Source organism: Schistocerca nitens, chromosome 9, assembly GCF_023898315.1.
Source record: "Schistocerca nitens isolate TAMUIC-IGC-003100 chromosome 9, iqSchNite1.1, whole genome shotgun sequence".
NCBI classification, from domain to species: Eukaryota; Metazoa; Arthropoda; class Insecta; order Orthoptera; family Acrididae; genus Schistocerca; species Schistocerca nitens.
In genome coordinates this window covers 34,379,190-34,402,660 of record NC_064622.1, presented here as the reverse complement: position 1 = coordinate 34,402,660, position 23,471 = coordinate 34,379,190, and the positions used below count along the sequence as shown (strand labels likewise).

Below are 23,471 nucleotides of genomic sequence, written 5' to 3'. Positions count from 1 at the left end.
CACTTTACTTCCTGATTAAAGGGATGGCGCTGCAAGCAACGCGGGGTAGCAACTACATCTATGGAAGTAGAAGACACCACTTCACTACGCGCCATATCGCTGACGTATTCCAGCCAATCAGAAACCGTCCTTTGCATATAAAAGTGGGAACCTCGCTAGTTCACGACAGTCAGTTTTAGCCCTGATGACGACCATGGAGGTAGTGGTCGAAAGCTTGGAGTTTTATCCTGAATTGACGCGGCATGTACACCGAGAGATTTTTACTCAATAGTCAGTATTGACAGGGGGTGGGGGTGACTGTTTTGTTTAAAAGAATACCATTCTCAGCAAGTGGATATTAAGTTACTAACTGGAGACAAACAGCAGCTGAGGAGGCAGTAGCTTACTTCAAAGTAGCACCTTTATTTCTAATTTTCTTGTTTAAAGTAATCTGAAATAAACATGAACAATATTAAGTGATGTACTGATTGTTTATTGTTACTGCAGTATACGGATTAATGTTCTATGATTTACTTGTCTTTTGTTAATGTACACCTTGACTCATTCCAACATCGTGAAGGTTCTTCTTCGTGGCAGGATCTATATAACACTATGAATGAATGAACAACCCTCCAGGACACTGTCTCCAATTACAAAAGTTCTCGGAATGTTGTCTTTCAATACTTACGATGAACTTATTGTGACTATGTCTGCTAATATAATAAAACATATGTTAGATTTATGTCTGCAATAATATTGTAATAAATGGCATTGTCTTTAAATTCTATATTTTGATAACAGGAAAGCTTTGGTGTTGTTGCTGATTTTGCAACAGCCATGAGGGATCCCATATTCTACAGATGGCATGCATTTGTGAATGGCATCTTCCTGGAACATAAGAATCTTCTACCAAGATACACAGTTCAGCGGGTATGCTTAAAGCTGTAGATTATTTGTAGCTACTTATTATGTTTTGCTTTTAGTCATAGTACTTTACATTTATAAAGTGTACCTTTTTTTTTTAATAACACTGGCTTATATATTTACACTTTCATGTCATTAAGTCAAGCGGTTTTCAAATTACACACAAAAAATGAGATGTTACAATAATGCATCCAGTAAAGTGTGCCCTTGCTATAAAATGGGACATACGCCATGAGTGGCTCTTACTGTGCTATGCCCTTTGCCGGTGGCATTCAGAATGTCAGTACTCAGTGTGATGTCCAGCATGGCAATATACATTGTGACGCTGAAGTCTGTTAACATTTGAAAATACACCAATTTGCAGAATAATGTTGGCAGAGATGAAAAACTTGGCACACTTGCCTGAAATGACATGGAGTTTTATTGAAACCAAAAGTGAGTGCAAAAACTGGCCAACAGATGGTGCTTGACAGCAGTACATCAGTGATGCTGCATGAAAATGCCTACAACTTCCGAATTACGGCTACCAAAAATCCTAGAACTGTTGTGGAAACACATACATGGTGAGAAAGTCATGGTAGCGTGCAGATTTACCTCATCAGTCATGGCCAGATCCTTCTGACTTAAAGAAATGTGGGGTGCTGATTTTCAAATTGTCAGCATGAAAGATGCAAGGTACACCAATATATTAGAGAATCATATCATCCCTAGACTGGCTGATAAACACTTGCTGAAAGGTATGATTTTTATGCATGGTAGTGCTACACGCCATGTTGCTACATATGTCAAAGAGCTCTTGTGCACATCATATGGTGAGGATCAATGCTGAATCATCCTTCTAACTCTCCAGACCTCAATCTGTGTAATTATTGCTTTGTGGGATAGTCAAAGTCGCAAGTCTGATGTGATCATTGACCTCATTAGCAGAGCCAAAAGACAATATTAGATGGCAATTTCTCACCATACCTACTGATATGCTGTACAGTGCTGTTCATAACATTGTCCTTTGACAAACAGGTGTTGCTGACGAATGATGGCTGACATTTTGAGCATTTGTTATAAAAAACATTGTCTTTGCTAAAAATCAATTGCCATGTTAAGTATTGCTTTTGTATCACGTGCTGGTGATTTTGTGCACTTATCTACATTATTCCATGAAGTTTTGAATTTTAAATTGTTGGTGGACATTTGGGTTACTCTGTTTAATGCGCAATAACCCCCCCCCCTCCCACCACCACCACCACCACCACCACCACCACCATCACCACCACCACCACCACCAATCCTGTGGATAAGGCTGTGTGGCAGCAAGCTCTAGGCCAGAAATTCTTTGACTATGGTGACCATGCACTTTCAGGTCTAGGGAATGAGCTAGTCCCTCTACACACATAATGTCCTCGCATTGTAAGCATTTGTCCACCAGGCTGGTCCTGTATGATTAGCAGTAGTGAACTGGAATCCAGGCCCATATATGCTAAAAAAAAGTTGAACATACCTTTCCCATGGTATTTGCATGGTTGTGGTATTACCCTAGAGAATGAACATTTGGCAAGGTTCATACTCCCTACAAACCCACTACTTATCCATGAGCAAGATGCTTTGCTATTTTTTTAAATATTCTCACAGTGGACAACAAACAATATTCATTGAATCATACAGTGCCTTAATGCCAGGGGATTGCATCTGACAGTAGGTCATGCATGCTGGACAATCTCTGAAAGTAAATGATACATAGTCTGACAGAAGATACGTAATCCAAATGCTGCAGCGATACCTCCAGTTCTGGCAGGTGCTGTGATCTTCAAATGTCTTTGGGTACTTAAACCAGGATACTAATCCTGGCATTGGGTTGTAGGGCCTAGTTGACATTGCCTGTTTGCCTTTGAATGTTTACTCCCTACTGGCTTCTTCTCCACAAACATAAAGTAATTCTGTGGGAGACATCCAACTGCAAATCTGTAAGCCTGTAATCTTACAATGATTGGGTATGGATAATGTCATCCAAAAGTGTTTGCTGTACCCTGTACCGTCTTGCTTCTCTCTCATAAATGCATATAATACATTATCAGAACCCTTAACCTTAGACCTCTAGATACACTGACTGTTGTAAGCACACAAAGTGGCCTCATTGTATTTTCTTGTTATGTATTGCAATGGTTCTTTTGGGGATCCCAATGGTGCCTTAATTTTACATCTCTATGATAAAGAGAGGAGAATAGTTTATACTAGATTATTTCTTTCATTTTGTTATTTGTATGTGAAATTACATTTTATTGTCTTTATTTAGTTTCCACTCTTTAAATAACTGCTATAAAGTTTTTAACATGTGACATATAGAAAATAATGTTTAAAATAATTTTTACCCTTAACCATCGAGCAGATTTTCATAACATTGAGCGGACGCGCGGCACAACTTATACACATGTTGTCAAAAGCTGTCATTATGCTAGCAAGGGCAATGTATGAGCTAAATCACAGTTTAATTTTAGTTTAACTAAACAACAATACAAAAAACTATATTACATTCCTAATTTACTATTTGATTAAACATATAAGAAACTTCCATATCATTCTATTGCTGCAGCTGACAAATCAATCTATTCGTAAGCACATACTGAACAAAAACAATCTTTCATTGCAATATAAAGGGACAAAGGCTTTATATATTGAAGAAGTATCAGTCATCACAAATTTCCTTCCCCCTACACAATTAATTGTCTTGTGCATTTTCGAGAAATGCTTTACACTTCTCACATGTATGTGCTGTTTTTACATGTTCTTTGCAAACAAAGCTATGGCATGAGTTAGACCTTATGATATTAGATGCGTTTCTTGCTCCTCCACATGTCACACACCAGCCTCTTTTCTTGGTGGTAGGCTCCTCTCAAATCTTTCAACATGTTGATTTTTGTATTGCACGAGGAAGGTTGCAATGTCAGCAGGAAGTGAAGGAATATTAGCTCCTTCCACTATTTGAGGCTTCATAAGGGACAGAGCTAAATTTTTCAAGAAAATTCTTCTCTTCTTTTTTGGGTTTGCCTCATTTGCATGAAAAATTATTTGAGCATTGATTCCTGCTATATCCATTAGAGCATAGAATACAGCCAATGGCCATCTTCTTGTCGCCCGTGTGATGGAATACGCACCTCCCAGCTGATTGACTGTCGACTCCTCCCTTTGTTATATCATAATCCAGACCTACTTCTGGTTTACCTGTAACTTCGTCAATGGTTCCAAAATCGTGCATAGTTGAAAGTAATATAACTGCCTTGTTTTGTTTCGGCACATACAAAACTAGTGTCATATCACTGTGAAAACCATATAAAGAGGGGTGGATAGCAATACATTTCCCAGGTAAAAATTCTTGTGGGATCTCGTGTTTGTACTTTCTCAATGTGCCAGTGCATGTTAGTTGTTTTTTCAAAAGGCAGTCGGCTAAGGAATAGTTAGTTATCCATTGTAACGTTCCTTCCTGAGACCACTGTGAGTAACTAGCCTTCCTACAATATCACAGGGAGAATTAGAAACATTGTATAGTCCTTTGGGTTATTTTCCACAATATACTTCAATATTACTATTGAAGAATATTTTAGCATCTGCTAAAACAAAAATCTTTATCCCTTACTTTGCTGGTTTGTTTGGAATATACTGAACAAAAGAACAGTCACCCCAGAAAGGTCACAACTCTTTGGCTCCTTTCACAAATTGTCCTACATATAAACGTTCTTGCAGTGCACCACAAAGGCGTCCAATATTTGCCTTATTACAGCAACTTTATCAGTTACTCTTCTTTCTTACCTTGTACTCTTGTCGTCCAAATGGATACATAATAAAAGGAACAGAAATCTTCTGTAGCTCATCACAGCTCCCATAATCTCAATACCAGTACCATCTGCTGTCCACAGTTCAGTGACATTTGTGTGGTTTGCTTTCTTAGTCCTGATAAGATACAGCAATCCTAACAGTGCCATTATTTCACACCTTGTAGTTTCGTTAGCATCCGTTTCTCTGGCATATAGTCCACATTATTTCTTAGATTGAATGTATAGATTGAATTTCATCAACCATCTACAGGCTATGTATTTTCCATAAAACCTCTGTTTCACTTGAGACCCCACTGGCAACACGTGTAGACCCAGGGGATACTTCCACAATATTTTTTCTTTTTGTTTTCAAAGTCACATTAAAACATTTTTTATTCCATTTACACATACCCCTCTCCCCCCCCCCCCTCCCCCACCAATAACAATGCCACCAGTGGAGAGTGGTTATTCAGTCATCTTCTGAATCATGGACTTGATCAGAATCTGAATCACGGTCACTTCGTGTGATAAATTCCTCTTCTTCTTCAGAGTCATCGTCTTCTTCAGAGTCGTCATCGTTTTCGTTGTCTGGTACAGAGTTGAACTCTGGATCCTCATTGACTAACCAATAAAGCTTGTTGTCTGTCAGCTTTGATCTTGCCCTGCACAGTGATATACCCACGTGCTATGTGTTATCTTTCGATTCGATGAGAAAGGAACAAAATAAAAGTGAAGGAAAAATTACTTACATGACTGGGCGCACAGCGTACTCTGTGCACTAAGATGACACACTCGCAGTTTATTTTAAATTACTGTAGCTCATGTGAACCTATGACAACACAACTTGTCACAGTGCTGGCTGAAACAATAATGCAGGAATAGGTAGGGGCTTGCTATTGTAAAACAACAATGGAACTGTGCACGACAATGTTATTTGTGGTTGGCACACTTTATACACAGGCATGCCCGCTTGAGGGTTAACAGTCTGCAAGCTATATTACTGTACAAAGGCCCACTGAATTTTAGATTTAACAATTTATACACACATTAGTAAATACAGATGTAATGTAAGGTAATGTAATGTAACTAAAATCATATGTAGTCTATACATAGCTTAAGGGTTGTATCAAAGATTACTATACATTATCATCATTTTATGTGCTAAACTGATACCAATAACATCACAGTTGTTACATATACAAACTTAGTTCTAAGCCACAAAGCAAGTATTTTAATTATCTCTGGCACTGTAAATCAGCATTTGAATCAGGCATGTTGTTAAGCTCTGAAAAATTTAGGGGGAAGATGATACATGGTTTCTTGGCCACACTGAAAATTTCTCAGCTAAGTTGTTTGATATTGAAGGCTATCTGCTATCACTGTGGTACCATCCTTCTTTTCTCATCTGAAAGTGTCTCTAGGATACTGGGTGAACTCAGCCTTATCTCTCCTAAACTGTGTATCTTCTGCTGCATTACTGGGCTTTTAAAAATCATTACTGTCATGTCAATGGGGGAGATGTCTCTGGTTCTTTAATTGTATATTTCTGTTCTGAAACATCAGCTTTGGATCTGCTGTTGAACCTATTTTCCAGTAGTTTGATAACCCACTGAAGGTCCTGTGCCAGAAGATTAAAACATATGTCATACTACTTTTGAAAGATTTGATGTTGACTGCATGTTGTAAGAATGTCCAAATCTCCTCTTTCATTTTTCATACCTACTTGATATGACTGTGCAGGCTTTCAATCTTGTTCCAAAAACATATTCTGTCATCTTCTTGTGATTTATTATACCTGTGTGGTACTGAGCATAAAATCACTTAAATGTTAAGCTGTTATTTACGGGAAGGCAATGAGAACATGTATGACGTCTTTCAAATCTTTTCTAATGTCGAATACCATGCGTATAGTCTCACAGTAATATGCATTACTGAAATTTTCTCCAGTTTTGAGTAACCATAAGTGGCTAACTTAAAACACTTTGCACAGGCAGATCTGTGAGAAAGTTGTTCTAGGATAATGACACTACAATTTTTGACAAATTCTTTCATCTTTTCATCATTTTGATTGTAGTGCCCTGTCACAATGGTTTTGTTATTCCACAAGTGCCCCTCCCCCCCCCCCCCCCCGGCCATGGTTTTATTTTTTACTGTAGATAACAAAACTGTTTATCCTTTGTAAATTTGTTTAACATTTCTATGTAAATTGCTTTTCCTTCTATTGTGAACACTACAGATAGCAAATTTATATCAAAAGGAAAAAAACTTAATTTTGCTGCCTCTGCTTCAGTCACCATGAACTTTCTAGCCTCTAGCTGCAAGATCCTTGCTTCTGATGTGTTCAGTTGAGTTACCTGAATTTTATGACAACATGACACTAACAATGAGCGTAACCAGTGGCAACTGTGACTACAGTATCATTTTAGACCTTCTTGGACACATCTAGGATTGTTTCTAGATGAAAAATATTTATAAACCAGAGTAAGAAAGATGTTGTGAAAGTACAGCTCATGTATGTCCAAAGATGATGACACCAATAATAATAATAATAATAATAATAATCATGACAAAAATTACCTAATTTAAAAATTCTATGTGAGAAGAAATTATTTTTCTTCTGTGTCTGTAACTTCACGGTATATATTCTTGTTGTTTGTTCTGCATTAACTGAAGTATGGCTTTCTGATCTGCATCACTAAAAGTAGCAATCGGTACTTTAAAATTACACAACTGACAAGGAAAAGTCTCATGGGTGGGATTGACTTTTTAAAACCACCTACATAGTAATGATTAATGTCCCAGGTGTCAAGACCCCCCCCCCCCTTTTCCCCTGCCTTTCACCCTGATGGGTCCTACTTTGCAAGTGGCAAGTGATTGACAAAACAAACTTTCATAATTTCTTGTGACTGAACACAACCTTGACATTAGCAAAAATTTATAGCAGTGCAATGGTGTAATGGTTAAGTTTTTGGCTAGTATGCTGGGAGGCTGTGGGTTAAAATCCTGTCAAAAACATTCTACTTCTTTCTTATATATTTACTGAAACCCCTGCAGTCTTTTTTCTCAATTAACTGATTTAAATACAATTTGTTTCATTTCTAATCCTTTGCTGTATCATTTTATTCATCGTTATTAACTTTTTATGTGCTCTGATCTTCTTACTCAATTTTATTCTTTTCTCATTTGGAATCTTCATTCATGTGACTTTAATTATTTTTATGTATTTACTTTGATTTAATTTCTTCCTTCTTGTTATTTTATATTTTTGTCCATGTTACTGCAATTGTTACTCCTTTTATTCATTTTCCTTAAATTTCGTTTTGATTACCATCCAAAAATATGAATAGGTTATTATGTCTTTTATTTTTTATTTGATAGGACATTATTTTCAAACATTTACAACATATAAACAAAGACATTTAAAATTACTTACACAAAGATTCCAAATGAAAGAAGAAGAATGAAACATAGCAAAAAAGACAGCAAATAAAAAAGTTAATACAATGGTTAACATTATGCAGCTAAGTATTATAAATGAAACAAATTTTATTTAAGCATTTAATTAGATTAAAATAGTAATTTTAGTCCTGTCAATCTGCAACCTTCAGCATAACTTAACCTCAATGCTATGGCGTCACTTAGAATTCATTGCTAATTTCATGGCCGTAGTCATTCACAAGAAACTGTGAAATTTTGTTTTGTTGTTGCTCATAAACATGGTCCCACCAGGGTGAATAGCGGCAGAGTGTGGCACCTGGGATCCTGACCTACACCACCATATAGATAGTTTCAAAAACTCAGTCCCTTCATGGTGACCTCTCCATGGCAGTTCCACAGTATTTGTGGGTCACTATTAATGACATATAGATAATATAACAGTTTTATTGGCATAGTCAATCACTGTTGTTAGTCACTCTCAGGGGAGGAATCTCTGCTTCCATATACTACTTTCAACTGAGCATTAATTTCCTCCTCAGTAAAAAGATAATCTTGTGATATGGTGCACATTACCATAAACTGAAGTTACAACCAAACAACTGCTCTTGAACATAGAGTAATACATAATAAGCAACAAAACAATCTTCAGTCACTGGACACACTTTTGCATGTGCTTTGAATTGTTTTCCATATCAACTATGCTCATTCCTTTGGCATTATGAGACATTTCAACCTATTTTTCCCATGTTTCACTTTGCAGTGTTTTTTCAGTTTCATTTTTCTTCTAAAGAATAAAAATTCATCATTCCAGCTATAAAAGCAAGTACATTGAGAATCAACAATACCATAAGATAAAGAAAGCAAAAGTGACAAGAACTTATTTTTCCCGGAATGAGATTATATTGTTTTATATAGTTCATTAGGTATTAGTTTTACATATAGTTATGAACAAAAAATTGTTGATGTGAGCTTTGTGGGACATAATTTGACTAACAGAATTACTCTTTCTGTCTTTTCCCAAATGTAGCTTGGCTTTGACAAAGTTCGTGTAACAGGTGTAGAAATCATAGCAAAAGAGTCAGAAAGGAATACATTATTCACATTCTGGCAATGCAGTGATGTGGATACCTCAAGAGGAATTGATTTTGCACCACGAGGATCAGTGTTTGTTCGTTTTACTCATCTGCAGCATTTACCATTTGTCACTAGAATTTTGGTAAGTGTTAGTGGCTTGTCCTGTATTTATTTCAGGGTTAGTATGTCATCATTTGGTTCAAACAATAACTATTATTTTTTTAGATTGAAAATAACGGTGCTCCGCGACTGGGAACTGTTAGAATTTTCATGGCACCTAAATTTGATGAACGTGGTCTTTCAATGCTCTTTGAAGATCAGAAGGACCTTTTCATTGAAATTGACAAGTTTGCTGTGCAATGTAAGTCTATAATATTATGGAAATATATGTAATTAATATATGTAAATATGTAAATATATGTAATTAATATGTAAATATATGTAATTAATGATACAAATATAATAGAGGGAAACATTCCACGTGGGAAAAATATATCTAAAAACAAAGATGATGTGACTTACCAAACGAAAGCACTGGCAGGTTGATAGACACACAAACAAACACAAACATACACACAAAATTCAAGCTTTCGCAACCAACGGTTGCTTCATCAGGAAAGAGGGAAGGATAGGGAAAGACGGAAGAATGTGGGTTTTAAGGAAGCCTGCTTGTGGCTGTGTATATGCGGATGGATATGTGTGTGTGTGCGAGTGTATACCTGTCTTTTTTTCCCCCTAAGGTAAGTCTTTCCCCTCCCGGGATTGGAATGACTCCTTACCCTCTCCCTTAAAACCCACATCCTTTCGTCTTTCCCTCTCCTTCCCTCTTTCCTGATGAAGCAACCGTTGGTTGTGAAAGCTTGAATTTTGTGTGTATGTTTGTGTTTGTTTGTGTGTCTATCAACCTGCCAGCGCTTTCGTTTGGTAAGTCACATCATCTTTGTTTTTAAATATGTAATTAAATATGTAGCCTTTGACAACTCTGCTGTTATTTACATCATGATTCTTAGTACTGGTCATGGCTAGCATAATGTTCTTTATTAGACTCTTGATTCAATACTTTTGAATTCTGTATTGAAAAGAAAGTGGTTGAGTGCTAAAGAAGCCATTCTAATTATACTTGTCTCATATAAGCTGCTTTCTTGAACAGTGTGACAATACCATCATTTAATTTTTAGTAAATTACAATAATAAAAATTTCAGCATGGAAATAATAATCTGAAAATAAAAATATGTAAACAGTATCCTGCAGTTGAATAATAAATTGTGCAAAGGTTCACACAAAAAATGAGGAAAACATACCAGCTTTCACTCTTTTCTAAGATTAGTATTCTCTCTATCTCTCTCTCTCCACACACATGAAATAGTGGAAGGCCAAGAGACAGAATTAGGGGAGAAATAGACTGTTCACAGTGGTCACTAACCTGTGAGGAAGAAAGATTGAGAAACATGAAGGGGAAATGGGAGAACACTGTCAGACAGATGAGGAAAGGCATAAGGCATGGAAATTACAGGAGAGAAAAACGTGAAGGTGTAGTCAAAGGACCCATATATCATGGGCAGTGAATCAGCTGTTGAGGTGGTTAATGCTGTCATGCGAGCTTGTGTAGCAGCTGGGTGGTTTAGTTGGACAGAGGCCAGTCATGTGGATGGGCAGTTGCGTAATGGAAATAATCATGTAGAATGCTGCATGGTAATTGTAGCCCAACAAGTACATGATGCAGATCCTTTCATATGTGGGACTACTTGTGATAGCATAGGAAATGCCTGTATCTCGCCTGTAGTAGGAGATGGTCTTATGCATAGGTCATCCACAGAGGCATGAGCCATGGGAGTGGCAGAGATGAGAAGAAACTGTGTAGAAAATCTGTATCTGGACTAGTTTGGCAATTGTTCATTGGGTACTGAAGAATAACAAAAGGAAAAAGCATCTATGAATAAAACAAGTCAACAACTGCAGGCAAATAACTGATTATATATTTAACCAGCACTGAGCAGTTAAAGAAAGAACTAGTAAGACTTAGTAGAAATAATTGGGAAGTATTAATATATGGACATTTCAATACTGAAATCGCCTTGGATAATGCTGATGAAGGACAGTGATGTCCAAAATTGGCTTCTTCCCTGCAATAACTTTCCTAACAAGAGTAAAAACATATGGTTCAACAGCAATTGATAATTTATTTCTAAATACAAGTCTTATTAATGAAACATATGTGAGCCCAAAGTTAGCAGTGTATCAGATCATGATAATCAAATGGCAGTAGAATGCATTCTCATCAGTAGGTGTAGTTAAGAACCAAAAAGTGCAGTTTCATAGAGTTATAATTGCTCACATAGAGACATCATTCAAAAACAATTTACTGGATGAACAATGGCAAGAAGTCTACCAGGAGCTCACAGGTGGTAAGAAATTTAATAATCTCCTAAAATAATCATACACTATTATGAATTCTGGTTTCATTTCAGTGGATCTAGTACAATTACAGAGGACTAACTGTAATCAGGATTTAAAGGTGAACAATAAGCATTATTACAAAATTGTCCATCACATAGTCAAGAAAATAAAAACCATGCACTGTGTACCAAAACTCTAAAATTTCAAGGGCAAAGCGAAGGCATGATATGAATACACTCAGTAAGGCAAATTATTCAACTCACTGATGACAGTAGCAGCAAGAAAGTTGATATTATATTCAAGTCTTTGGCAGTGAAATGCAATTAATTCTTCAATACAGTGCTGGAAACATAAGGGCACACACACAGCACATCAGAAGCATATCCATTAGATTTCCTTATTCAGGGACTGCATGTTTCACCAACAGACAAAATTTTAGTCAAATTAAGCAGTTAACAGATCATAAACATCATTACATGACTGAAAAGCAGTAACACTTCTGACCAGTATGGTATTTCAATCAAAATACTAAAATTTGTGCTTACTATAGCCTCCATCCTTGCCACCTTCCACCTTGAGTTATCTTTGCAAGCCAGTTGATAAGTCAATATGTATTTCCTGAAAGGTTGCAGTGGATAGCAGGACCACCCAGTTATTGAAGTGGAGATAAGCTAATGACTTCTAACTATAGGCCTGCCTCTCTGCTTCTCATGATACCAAAAAATTTTAAGAAGGAAGCCCATAATAATAGCCTTTCTGTCAATAATCTTTTGCCAACAGCTCAGTTCAGCTTATATAAAGACTTCTCTGCTGAGAAAGCAATGTGTAATATCACATACCTAGTTCAGGTAGAACCAAACAAGAAACTGTAGCCTGTTACCATTTTCTGTGATCTCTCGCCAATGTCTTCAGTTGTGTAGATCAGAAAATTCTGGTTGTGAAACTAAAATGTTAAGGCACTAATGGCATTCCTCTTGCATGAATGTAATCATACCTTAATAACAGAAAGCAAGAGGGACACATTAATACTCGTAAATGATATGAAAAGAATAAAACTAAATTTGAAGTGGGGGATATTAAATATGATTTCCAGCAAGGTTTGGTACTTGGCTCACACCTGTTCTAGATCTGCATACTTGGTTTAATGTAGACATTGGATGACTCTTCAAAAACCATAGTGTTTGCTGCTGATGCAAGTGTACAGACAGACAATCTAAACAAATCCACACCACGCAAAGCCAGGAAAATGATCCAGTAAATGTACACATGGTTCACAACAAGCAACTTAACCCTTAATCTCAAAGAAACTCATGTTAGTCAATTCCATACAGATAAAAATGACTGTCAGGACCAGGAGTAGAGATCAGTGGGCACACACATTATGTAACTGTGTATGTGAAATTCCTGTATATGGCATATGGTTCTGGGGCAGTGCAGATAAAGTAAAAATGAGAATTTGCTCCACGGTAAGAATATTGTATAAAGTTAATAACTGAATACTTTAAGGAGGCTTCTGCAGTTTCCATCGGATTTTTATACTATGTGCTAATATAGTTACTTCGTAATAATATTTGTAGTTATTAATAAGAGTGAATTTACGAACGCGTGACAAATATTAAATTAAAATATTAAAAAAATCCATGTAAATTGTACGTTCCTGTCTAAGATTCAGAATGGTGGAATAATCCATAAAAGTTTGCAGGTAGACCTCATGCAGCAAACTGGAAATCGCGCAGTTCCAGACTGTAGCACCTAGAACCGCTCGGCCACTCCAGCCAGCAGCTTTTTTCAAGGAACTTCTTTCTGCTAATATACACACATATATTCCAGACATTTCTCCTAAGAGTCTCCGGGTATATTTCTTTGATGTGTATCTAGATATCTGCAGTTTTGTTTCAACAACATGTAGCTCAAGTCAACCAAGTAGTTACTGCTGATTATGTGTGTCAAGTGATGCCCATTGTTCCCTGGAAACACTGACTTATTTCTCATTCCAAAAATATCCCCACCACCACCACCACCACCACCACAAACACACAAGTGGGTTTTTACATGCCTAACTAACAGAGCAGCCCCAGATGAGTCGAGTGTAGTATTCAGTTTAGCAATATATATTAACAAAGCAGCAGAACGATAACAACCAGTACTCGATCAACAACTGAGAGCTCTGCTGCATGAAGGCAGCAAACAGTAAGTGAGTGCACAGCCAGTACACAAGCAAGGGCTTGTTCAAGGTGTTTTTGCATATTTGTTTGTGAGTAATACCTGTACTGAGCTGCACTAGTGTTGTGACTATGTGACTTGTGTATGGTTAACCAATAACAGCAGACATTGAAAGAGCAGGAAACATATTTTGGCTATGGCTCCCTTGCCTAATTCTGTGTGCTCACCTACACCAAGTCCTCTCTCTATTACCGTCATGCAGCAACACTACTAAGTCACTGCTGGACTATTTATTCTTTGCATTTTTCTGCTCCTGTTAATATACACAGCTAAACTAAATACTGCATTATACTGATTTCGAATTACTCTGTTGAATTGGTGCATAAAATTCCACCTTAAAAAAAATTCTGATTGAAACAGGAAAGAATTCGACAGATTCTGTTTATATGGGATATCACATTACATGCATTTTGAGTAGTATTTGTTTGGACTGACTCCATCTACACATTGCAAAAACCACATTCTTCTTGACTTGTTCCACATCCCTCAAGGTTCTCCTTCATTATGATATTTATGTAACATATGTGGATGAATAAATGGCAGGACTGCCAAAAAATTTCAACAAGCATTGTGCCAACCGAAATGAATCCAAAGACATAACAATGGGCAGTAACAAGGAACAAAAAGAAGACACACTAAAGAGGGAAGTGCAGAAGTCCATTTGAGTCTTTAGAGTAAGTTATATCACAGTTAAGCATTGTACCACAGCAGTTCCACCATCAACATCTAACAGACAGAAGACTGCCTTTCTGGCAAATACAGTACACAACTGTAATAAAACTGTCTGAAACATGAATTTGCCAAAGCCATTAAACAGAAATTGTTTTTGAAGTTATTTTTTGTTTAGAGGTATTTTAAATTCTCAGTACCCAGTTAATACTTAAGTTAATCTAAGTGTTAATGTCAGAAATACAGTTTGTGTTATTTCTCTCTCTACTTGTATTGAGGAACATTTTGTTACAGATTTACAGTGTGACAATTGTTGAACTACATGAAATCAAATTGTCATAACTTCTGAACGGTTTGCATTAGGACATTCAAACTGCACGGTTGGATGTGGGGTGTTAGTATGCACATGCACACACATCTTGTTGTTGTCAGCCATTTGCACGTGAAAGAAAGTAAAATTTGCACATTTGAGGGACTGAGAATCAGCGCTTTGTGACCGAGAAGTCTCTTCACCCTCAATGGGTGACTGTGTGGTGTGCAATGTCCAGTCATTGGTGCGATATTCCTTGATGGAACAGTGACTACCAGATGATACATGAAGATTTGGAAGATGATTTCATCTCCTTTATCCAAAGTGACCTTGATTTCGACAAGATGTGGTTCACACAAGATGGAGCTCAACCCCACTGAAGCAGGAGAGTGTTTGATGTCCCAGTGGAGCACTTTGGGGACCACATTCTGGCTCTGGGGAACCCAGAGGCCACTGGCATTGGCCTCGACTGACCGCGTGGTGCAGTGGTTAGCACATAGGACTCGCATTCGGGAGGACGACGGTTCAATCCCGCGTCCGGCCATCCTGATTTAGGTTTTCCATGATTTCCCTAAATTGCTGCAGGCAAATGCTGGGAAGGTTCATTTCAAAGAGCATGGCCGACTTCCTTCCCCATCCTTCTCTAATCCGATGAGACTGATGAACTCGCTGTCTGGTCTCCTCCCCCAAAACAACCCTCAAATGACCGCAATATTCTAGGAATCCAAACACATGCAATTTCTTTTTGTGGGCTACATTAAAGACAAGGTATAGATCAATAACCCCAAAACTATTTCTGAGTTGAAAACAGCCATTCAGGAGGTCATCAACAGCACTGATGTTCTGATGCTTCAGCAGGTCATACAGAATGTTGCTATTCGTCTGCACCACAAAATCATCAATGATGGCAGGTATATCGAACATGTCATAACATAAATTTGATTATCTTTAGTGATGTTTAAATTATGAATAAAGTTCAATAATTTTTGCCCTGTATGTAACACAATACACAATAAGGTAAAAACTATAAGAAAATAAGATGAGGTCCTTTCTTTAAGTTTCGCTTTCCTTGTTATGCAGCTGTAAAGTAAGAAATAATTTAAAATAATATATATTTGAATTTTTATTTGTGTTAGTACTTTGCTACAACAGTGAAATATATGTTTTTAAATTTATTTACTAGATGATGATCAAAAAGAATATGTTCCTTTAGATTGTAAATGTCATTTGAAAGTCTATGACTTGCAACTGCATTTCAAGAGAGTAGGTGGTAGATATATGTTAATAAATTAAATAAATAATAATTCTGATATATGTGACCACAAACAAAAATTAAATAAACATTCTCGGAGATATGCTGCCAAGAAAAATAAAAATCTAATGTAAAATTTTAATGTTTGCTCACATTTATCGAATTTGTTAAAGTCTCTTTTGTATGCAGTCACTTAATGACAGTTCATATGTAGTAATTTACTTGTGGGCAGTAATACTACAAATTATTCGTTATATCTAAAAAAAAAAGTTCAATGCTAGATTCTGACACCTTATTCTTATTGTTGCAGTGAACAGTGGGCGAAACATCATACGTCGTAGTTCAGAGGAGTCATCTGTAACAATACCATATCAGCGTTCATTTAGGAATTTAACAGGGGTTGGAGATAAACCTGAGGAGGCTTCATATACATTCTGTGGCTGTGGTTGGCCACAACACATGTTGATTCCAAAGGGGCAGGCAGATGGATTACCAGCAGAGTATTTTGTGATGGTGTCTGATGGTGCTCAAGACAAGGTGAGTTCTCTCTGATGTCTGTGCTGCTTTCTGCATAGTTTACAGATTTCATTTATTTAAAAATGGAACACTCATAGAATTAGTAGGGGTATTACCATGGTCCTGATTTCAGCTACAAGTATATGAGAGTAATGTGGGCAACGAGCACAGTGTGTGCAGTAACTTGTGATGAGAGGTGAAGAAATAGTGTTATGATTTGAATTTGGATAGATTGCAACTCACCACATAGAGGAGGCATTGAGTAACAGACAGGCACATTTAAAAGTAAACTGTTGAATGAGGTGTTGAGCTAAGACTAATCAGATGTAGAAACACATACACATGGCCACTGTCACTTCTGAGCAGTGAGACTTGATACGTATTGTTATTCCATCCTGGATTTTCCATGTCTAAACAGTATGACACTCACTTTGAAATTAAGTAGGCCTAAACCTGTTAGTAATTATACACCTGCATGTTTGTTAACTTTTTATTATGCTTTATTGTGTTGTTAAGTTGATATGTCTGATATCACTGTAAAATGATGTGTGGACAATAAACAACAAACAAACTTGAGTCCAAGCTGATTCCTGCAGTTTTGTGGTTTGATCATTTTGAGACCCATTGTCATAAATGTTTCATGCCAGAAATCTATTTTAACATGCAATTCAGTTCGTGTTTCATGCCATATCATAGCATCCAAAGTGTAAACTTACATTATTAGGTGTTGGCTCCTCAATTTGTCATAATACATGCTGTGCAAGGGCTGTTCAAAAGGTATCCGACTTACATAAAATCAATCTTTATTCAGATACAATTGTTAGGCGATAATCACCTTCAAAGTAGTTCCCTTCAGCTTCTTCACTCCTCTCCCAATGCTGCTGCCACTGCTGAAAGCATCACTGTAAAGCCTCTTTTGGTGTGGTGCACAGCTGCTCTGTTGTATTATGTATAATATCTTCCCCATTTTGAAATCTGGTCCTTATCATAATCTTTTTCAGTTTAGGGAAAAGCCAAAAGTTACTCAGTAGTAGGTCAGGGGAACACAGAAGTTAACAAACCGCAGCTGTGTGGTATTTGGCCAAAAATCTTTGAATTAATTGAGAATGATGAGCGGATACAACATTGTGGTGAAGGTGCCAACTGTCCTCTGCCCACAAGTCTGGGCTCTTGCACTTGCATCGCACTGCTCCATGAATGCAGTGCACAACCTCTTGGAAGTACTCCTTATTGCCTTTAGTAGCTTCTGGGGTGTAGTCATGATAGACTATGCCATTTGAGTCAAAAGAGATGGTCAGCATGACTTCAACACTGCTGTGGATCTGCCTCACTGTTTTGGGTCTTGGAGATGATGGATGCTTCCATTGTGATGAGTGGAACTTTGTTTTGAGTCACATCCATACACCCAGAACTCATCACCAATGATTACTGTGTTAAGAGAATTGGGATTACTGTTCATAGCATCAAGTATGTCCTGTGTGATCTTCTAACAAAGTTGCTTTTGCTCTGATGTTAGCAACTTTGGCACAAATTTTGCTGAGATTCTCCTGAGGTTCTGTTAAAAATGGATTGAATGGATCCAATACTTATTTTAACCTTGTCTGCATGTTCTCTGAATGTGATTTATCCATCCTGCATCAGCAGGATCCTTACGTAATCAATAACAATTTCACTTGCTGATGTTGAGGACCTGCCTAAACATGCTTCAGTCTTCATTGATGAGCAGTCATATTTGAAGTGGTTGTACCACTCCTTTATCTGTGTGGTACCCACTGCTTCATTCCTAAACACTTGTCAAATCTTGAGGATTGTTTCAACTTTAGAATTAACTGGCTTGAAATAAAATTTGATGCAGTAATGTTGTCCCACTTTTTCTGTCATTTTGCCCACAACACAAAATCCAATAACTACCACTTACACATGTTCACTTGTTAATGACCAGCCAGCAACTGGTTGTTTCTGTAGTCATGAAACAAATCAGACATGTGCACTATTTATGCCAACAAACTTAGAGAGTATGCATGCTCTGACACCGTTGTTGGTTTTGGCAGTAAAAAACAAGGTAAGATACTTTTTGAACAGGCCTCATATGTCTTTTTGGTGTCCAGAAGGACAGGCATGAGTATTTTACTTTTCTCCTGGTACTTCTAATAAGCATTTTTATGTAAAAATGAGATTAATAGTTTATTTGCAATGTCTAAATCCATGTTGTTCTTACTGAAGTGTAGATTCAGAAGATTTTCTTGTTCTGTTCTCAGTGACTGACTAATAGATTTGTAGATCATGTGAAAGCAAAAGTTATACCTCTGTAGTTAGTGCATTTCTTCCTATCATCCTGTTTAAACAGTGTGATGGTTATTTCTTATATTCAGTTGCTGATTATTACATTTTATTTCCACATGATGTTGAGCCCTTTGTAGAGCTATTATTAACCAAACTATCCAAGTATTATGATCATGTCTGTACTGAAGTAACTGAAATAGCTGTCTTGTTGTTTTTCAGTTTATTTACTGCTGCCTCCATTCTAGATAATGTCAAACTATCAGCACTTACACTGCCACAAAGATGCCACCCATCACTCAAAGGAGTATCATACCCTTTGTAGTTCAATAGTACTGAATTATGTTTCAAATTCCCATAATAGTATGGTCTCATCTCTTGCAGGGCCTGTTGGTCAAGCAGTAAAGTGCTTCTCTGGAAACCAAGGTGTCACAGGGTCAAATCACAGTCACACCTTGGATTTTTCAGCCTATGTCTTAACCTAGTTTTCACATGTAAATGATGTGAGGAATTGCCAGAGAAGACATATGGTTCGGATTCCACATTAAACTGTAGTTTCCATTTTCCTGTTTGGATAACTGGGGAAAGTTAGAGACAGGCAAGTCACCAACGTGGCATCCAATTGGAAGACTTGCACCAGGCCAATGAGCCACATGAAATTATTGTCTCTTGTGACCTCATCACAGAATTTTTTTCTTAGTTGTGCTACAAAGCAAATTTTTATTCCTAATGTAAGGAAGAAGTAGACTGCTACTTACCACAAGGATGACACGTAAAGTTGCAGACAGGCACAATTGAAAGACACTTACACATTAGTTTTTGACCACAGCCTTAATCAGAAAAAGAAAGAGAAACAAGTTCACATACATTCACACAAGCAAACACACCTCTCTCTCTCCCTCTCTCTCTCTCTCTCTCTCTCTCTCACACACACACACACACACACACACACACACACACACACATGCACGTGGCAGTCGTATCTGTCAGTCAGACCAGACTGAGGTGTGCTTGCGTGTGTGTGTGTGTGTGTGTGTGTGTGTGTGTGTGTGTGTGTGTGCACACAGCGTAATGTGTCATTATGACAAGTAGCAATCTATCTTTTCCTTACATTGTTGATATTCCAACCTGGGGTTTTTATTGTTCAAATTTTTATTCCTGTTTCACATTATTCTTATAGCAACCTATTCTTAGCATATCTACACCCTAGCTACCACCAACTGTTTGACCTATAATTTTTTCAGCATCGAAACAAACAGTTTCTTTTCTCTATAACTTGAGGCCTTTTGTCTGGTACAATACACCAGTTGCTTTAAACATTGCAGCTGTTTGATATTATACAGTAATAAGCACATATTGCTACCCTGGTAATGGAGATGAATTCTGAAACCTTACTCTGGATGCTCATGCTGTTTGCTGATATCATATTAACACTAGGATATAATTATTACATCCTGAAAATGCAAAACAAAAGGTGCTGATTAAGGGGAGTGGAAAGTCTGTGTGTATGTGTTTTTGTCTACTGGTTGGAGGGTGAAGGGGTGTATATCTGAATAAAATAGAGCTCCTTACAGAGCCAGGTAGGATACAGAAGATAGCAGAGTGGATTTCTTTCAGATACATGCATAGCAGAGTGGATTTTTTTTTTCAATTATATGCATTATCTCTTTTGCACCCTACAAGAAAATGGTGCATAAAATTATTTATAAAGCAAATTACACTTAATCAGCTGTCTGTAGCCAGCAAGTATTTATTTCAGATCAACCATTGACATGTAGTTGAGAAAAGGTAGGAGCAACTGGTTATTCTATAAGAATGATTGATTGTTAATCCAAAGTTTTTATGTACAAAACTGTCTGAAATGAAATTACAATCAAATAATGAAAATCTACTTATAATAATGAATATCTACATATCAAACAGCAGCACTAACCATCACATACAAGTCACACAACTCCTTAGATTTATGAACATGTAATTACTCTGTCTGAAAGAAAAAGGATGAAGTGGACTTAATAAGGATTAGATAAATAATCACAGACTGATGTGACAAGTAATTATATAAATAATCACAGCAGCTATGCCAAGCAAAAATTAACAATGTAAAAATAAAATGCTATCTAGACAGAAGATCTGAAAACCTGAGAAACTAGAAATGTCAGAGAGACCAGCTGATAAATCATAGGAAAAACAGGATATGGAGTTGTTGGTAAGGCAGATATCAGAAAATAAAACATGCAAAAACAGTGATGAGGCTGAGAGAGAGAGAGAGAGAGAGAGAGAGAGAGAGAGAGAGAGAGAGAGAGAGAGAGAGAGAGATCCTGGAAAATAGCAGAATTACACTTTCTTTTATCACATGTTCTAATTTGTATACAATTAGAAAGACGTACATAAGAATGCAACTAGTGTACAACCATTATTTATCAGTTGTTCTGTTCATAATGTCAAATGATGTTAATTTCTTTTAGTATGTAGTTGATAGAGTGACAACTCATACATTCAGTGAAAAACCCATTTGAAGTTTAAACTATAACTAGCCTGAAATTCTGTTTTTGCAAAGACAGTCAACAGTTACTAAGCAGATTGCCTCTGGAAAAATTTTGAAGAAAGATGTTCTGCAAATGGTAGAGAATGATTAATGTCTGTCATAATTCCTCTTTGTTCATGGACCTAACAATGACATTATTGAAACTTCCTGGCAGATTAAAACTGTGTGCCCAACCGAGACTCGAACTCGGGACCTTTGCCTTTCGCGGGCAAGTGCTCTACCAACTGAGCTACCGAAGCACGACTCACGCCCGGCACTCACAGCTTTACTTCTGCCAGTACCTCGTCTCCTACCTTCCAAACTTTACAGAAGTTTGGAAGGTAGGAGACGAGGTACTGGCAGAAGTAAAGCTGTGAGTGCCGGGCGTGAGTCGTGCTTCGGTAGCTCAGTTGGTAGAGCACTTGCCCGCGAAAGGCAAAGGTCCCGAGTTCGAGTCTCGGTCGGGCACACAGTTTTAATCTGCCAGGAAGTTTCATATCAGCGCACACTCCGCTGCAGAGTGAAAATTTCATTCTGGAATGACATTATTTTCACTTATCTGGAAACACACCTTGTCCAAGAGATACAGTAAATGTGTGTGTGTGTGTGTGTGTGTGTGTGTGTGTGTGCGTGTGTGTGTGTGTGTGTGTGTGTGTGTGGTGTGTGCGCGCGCGCACATGCAAGTGTGCATACTTACAGCATCTCATACATAATTCAAAAAACACCTAAGTATATTATTTGTGTTGTTTTAATGGATTCAACTGTGGGTTTTTCAGTGACATGGTATATTGTATAGACTAAACAAAATACATTTTTGCCTTGTTCCTCAAAACTTCATGTTGGTTATGAAACTGGAAAGTCAACTCAATGAATCTACAGATACAGATTTTTATTGTTTTGTTTACTGTTCATTAAACTGAAAAATGCATTGTAAACTTATGGAAGTGATGCCAGTTTAATTGCATGTTGTTTGCTTAGTCATATTGTTCATTATCTGGACAAAATGTTCACAGGTTGACCAGCCTCCATCAGATAATACTTGTCGACCTGCTCATAGCTACTGTGGCATTCAGAATCGCAACTATCCAGACCGTCGCAACATGGGATATCCTTTTGATCGTATGCCACGTGCAGATGCCAGTACATTACGTGAATTCCTGACACCAAACATGGGCTTGATTGATGTGCGCATAGTACACCATGAAATTACCCTTGACCACAAGGGGCAACCAATGGACTGTACATGATCATCATGTATTGTCTATCCAGCACAGCAGATGTGCAGGATGGAACATTTCTTATATATGAGACATAACAGTGAAAAATTATAAGATAGTTACATTTTTAGTTTCCTTCCTTCAAGCTTTCATTTCATTATTTGTGCATATTGTATAATAATTTCCTGTTGTATTGTTAAATTATAAAGGGAGTTTTGTAAATCTCTTTCTTGTTTTTTAATTGATATCAGTGATTTTGTTTTATTCCCACTGATTAGGTTTACTGCCAAAATGAAAAAAGTGACAATTGTGTAATGAAATTATTTTATTGTATTTTTCAGCCTTGGTTCGTATAAATAGTATTGTGGCTAGTTTTGATCCTCAGTAAGTCATCATCAGATGGCACTCAGCATGAAACTGTGAGCACCCTCTTCGCCTGTACAGTTGATAAGTTGACAACTTACAAGGAAGCAAAATTGGTCATGATACTGTTTGTGTTATCTGAGGCTCAGGAACACAGTAAAAGAACTTTATTGTTTTTCTTTCATTAAAATAAAAGTGAAACAAACATGTCCCAAAATTTGAAAGTGTGCAGGTGAAACACTTAATAGATGAAAACTATGTTGTGTATGTCAAGATCTAATTTAGATGGTGTGAAGCTGCTACTGAAAAATAAACTGATGGCCCTTGCAACCCACAAACATGACACAGCAGGTGAACCTGAAATAGTTGTGGTATAATTAACACATAAAACAATTTCACAGAACATGTAGCTAAGTTAAACTCGAACTTAAAATATACAGCAAGCTGCTTCAGAATAAAAGTGAACTCTTCATCTAATCAGACACCACTAATACTGAC

The 23,471-nt window shown here is 37.1% G+C and overlaps 1 protein-coding gene across 1 annotated transcript in view; it reads left to right on the top strand.

Moving 5' to 3' along the window:
• The window catches only part of LOC126203365 (phenoloxidase 2-like), a 76,692-nt gene extending 53,933 nt beyond the window's left edge, over positions 1-22,759 (top strand). The window contains exons 9-13 of the mRNA XM_049937662.1: positions 781-909; positions 9,172-9,360; positions 9,444-9,579; positions 16,381-16,607; positions 22,407-22,759. Coding sequence (XP_049793619.1) covers positions 781-909; positions 9,172-9,360; positions 9,444-9,579; positions 16,381-16,607; positions 22,407-22,640 — 915 coding nt within the window. The 3' untranslated portion in view covers positions 22,641-22,759. The remainder of the gene's footprint in view (positions 1-780; positions 910-9,171; positions 9,361-9,443; positions 9,580-16,380; positions 16,608-22,406) is intronic.
• The last annotated feature ends 712 nt before the right edge of the window (positions 22,760-23,471 follow it).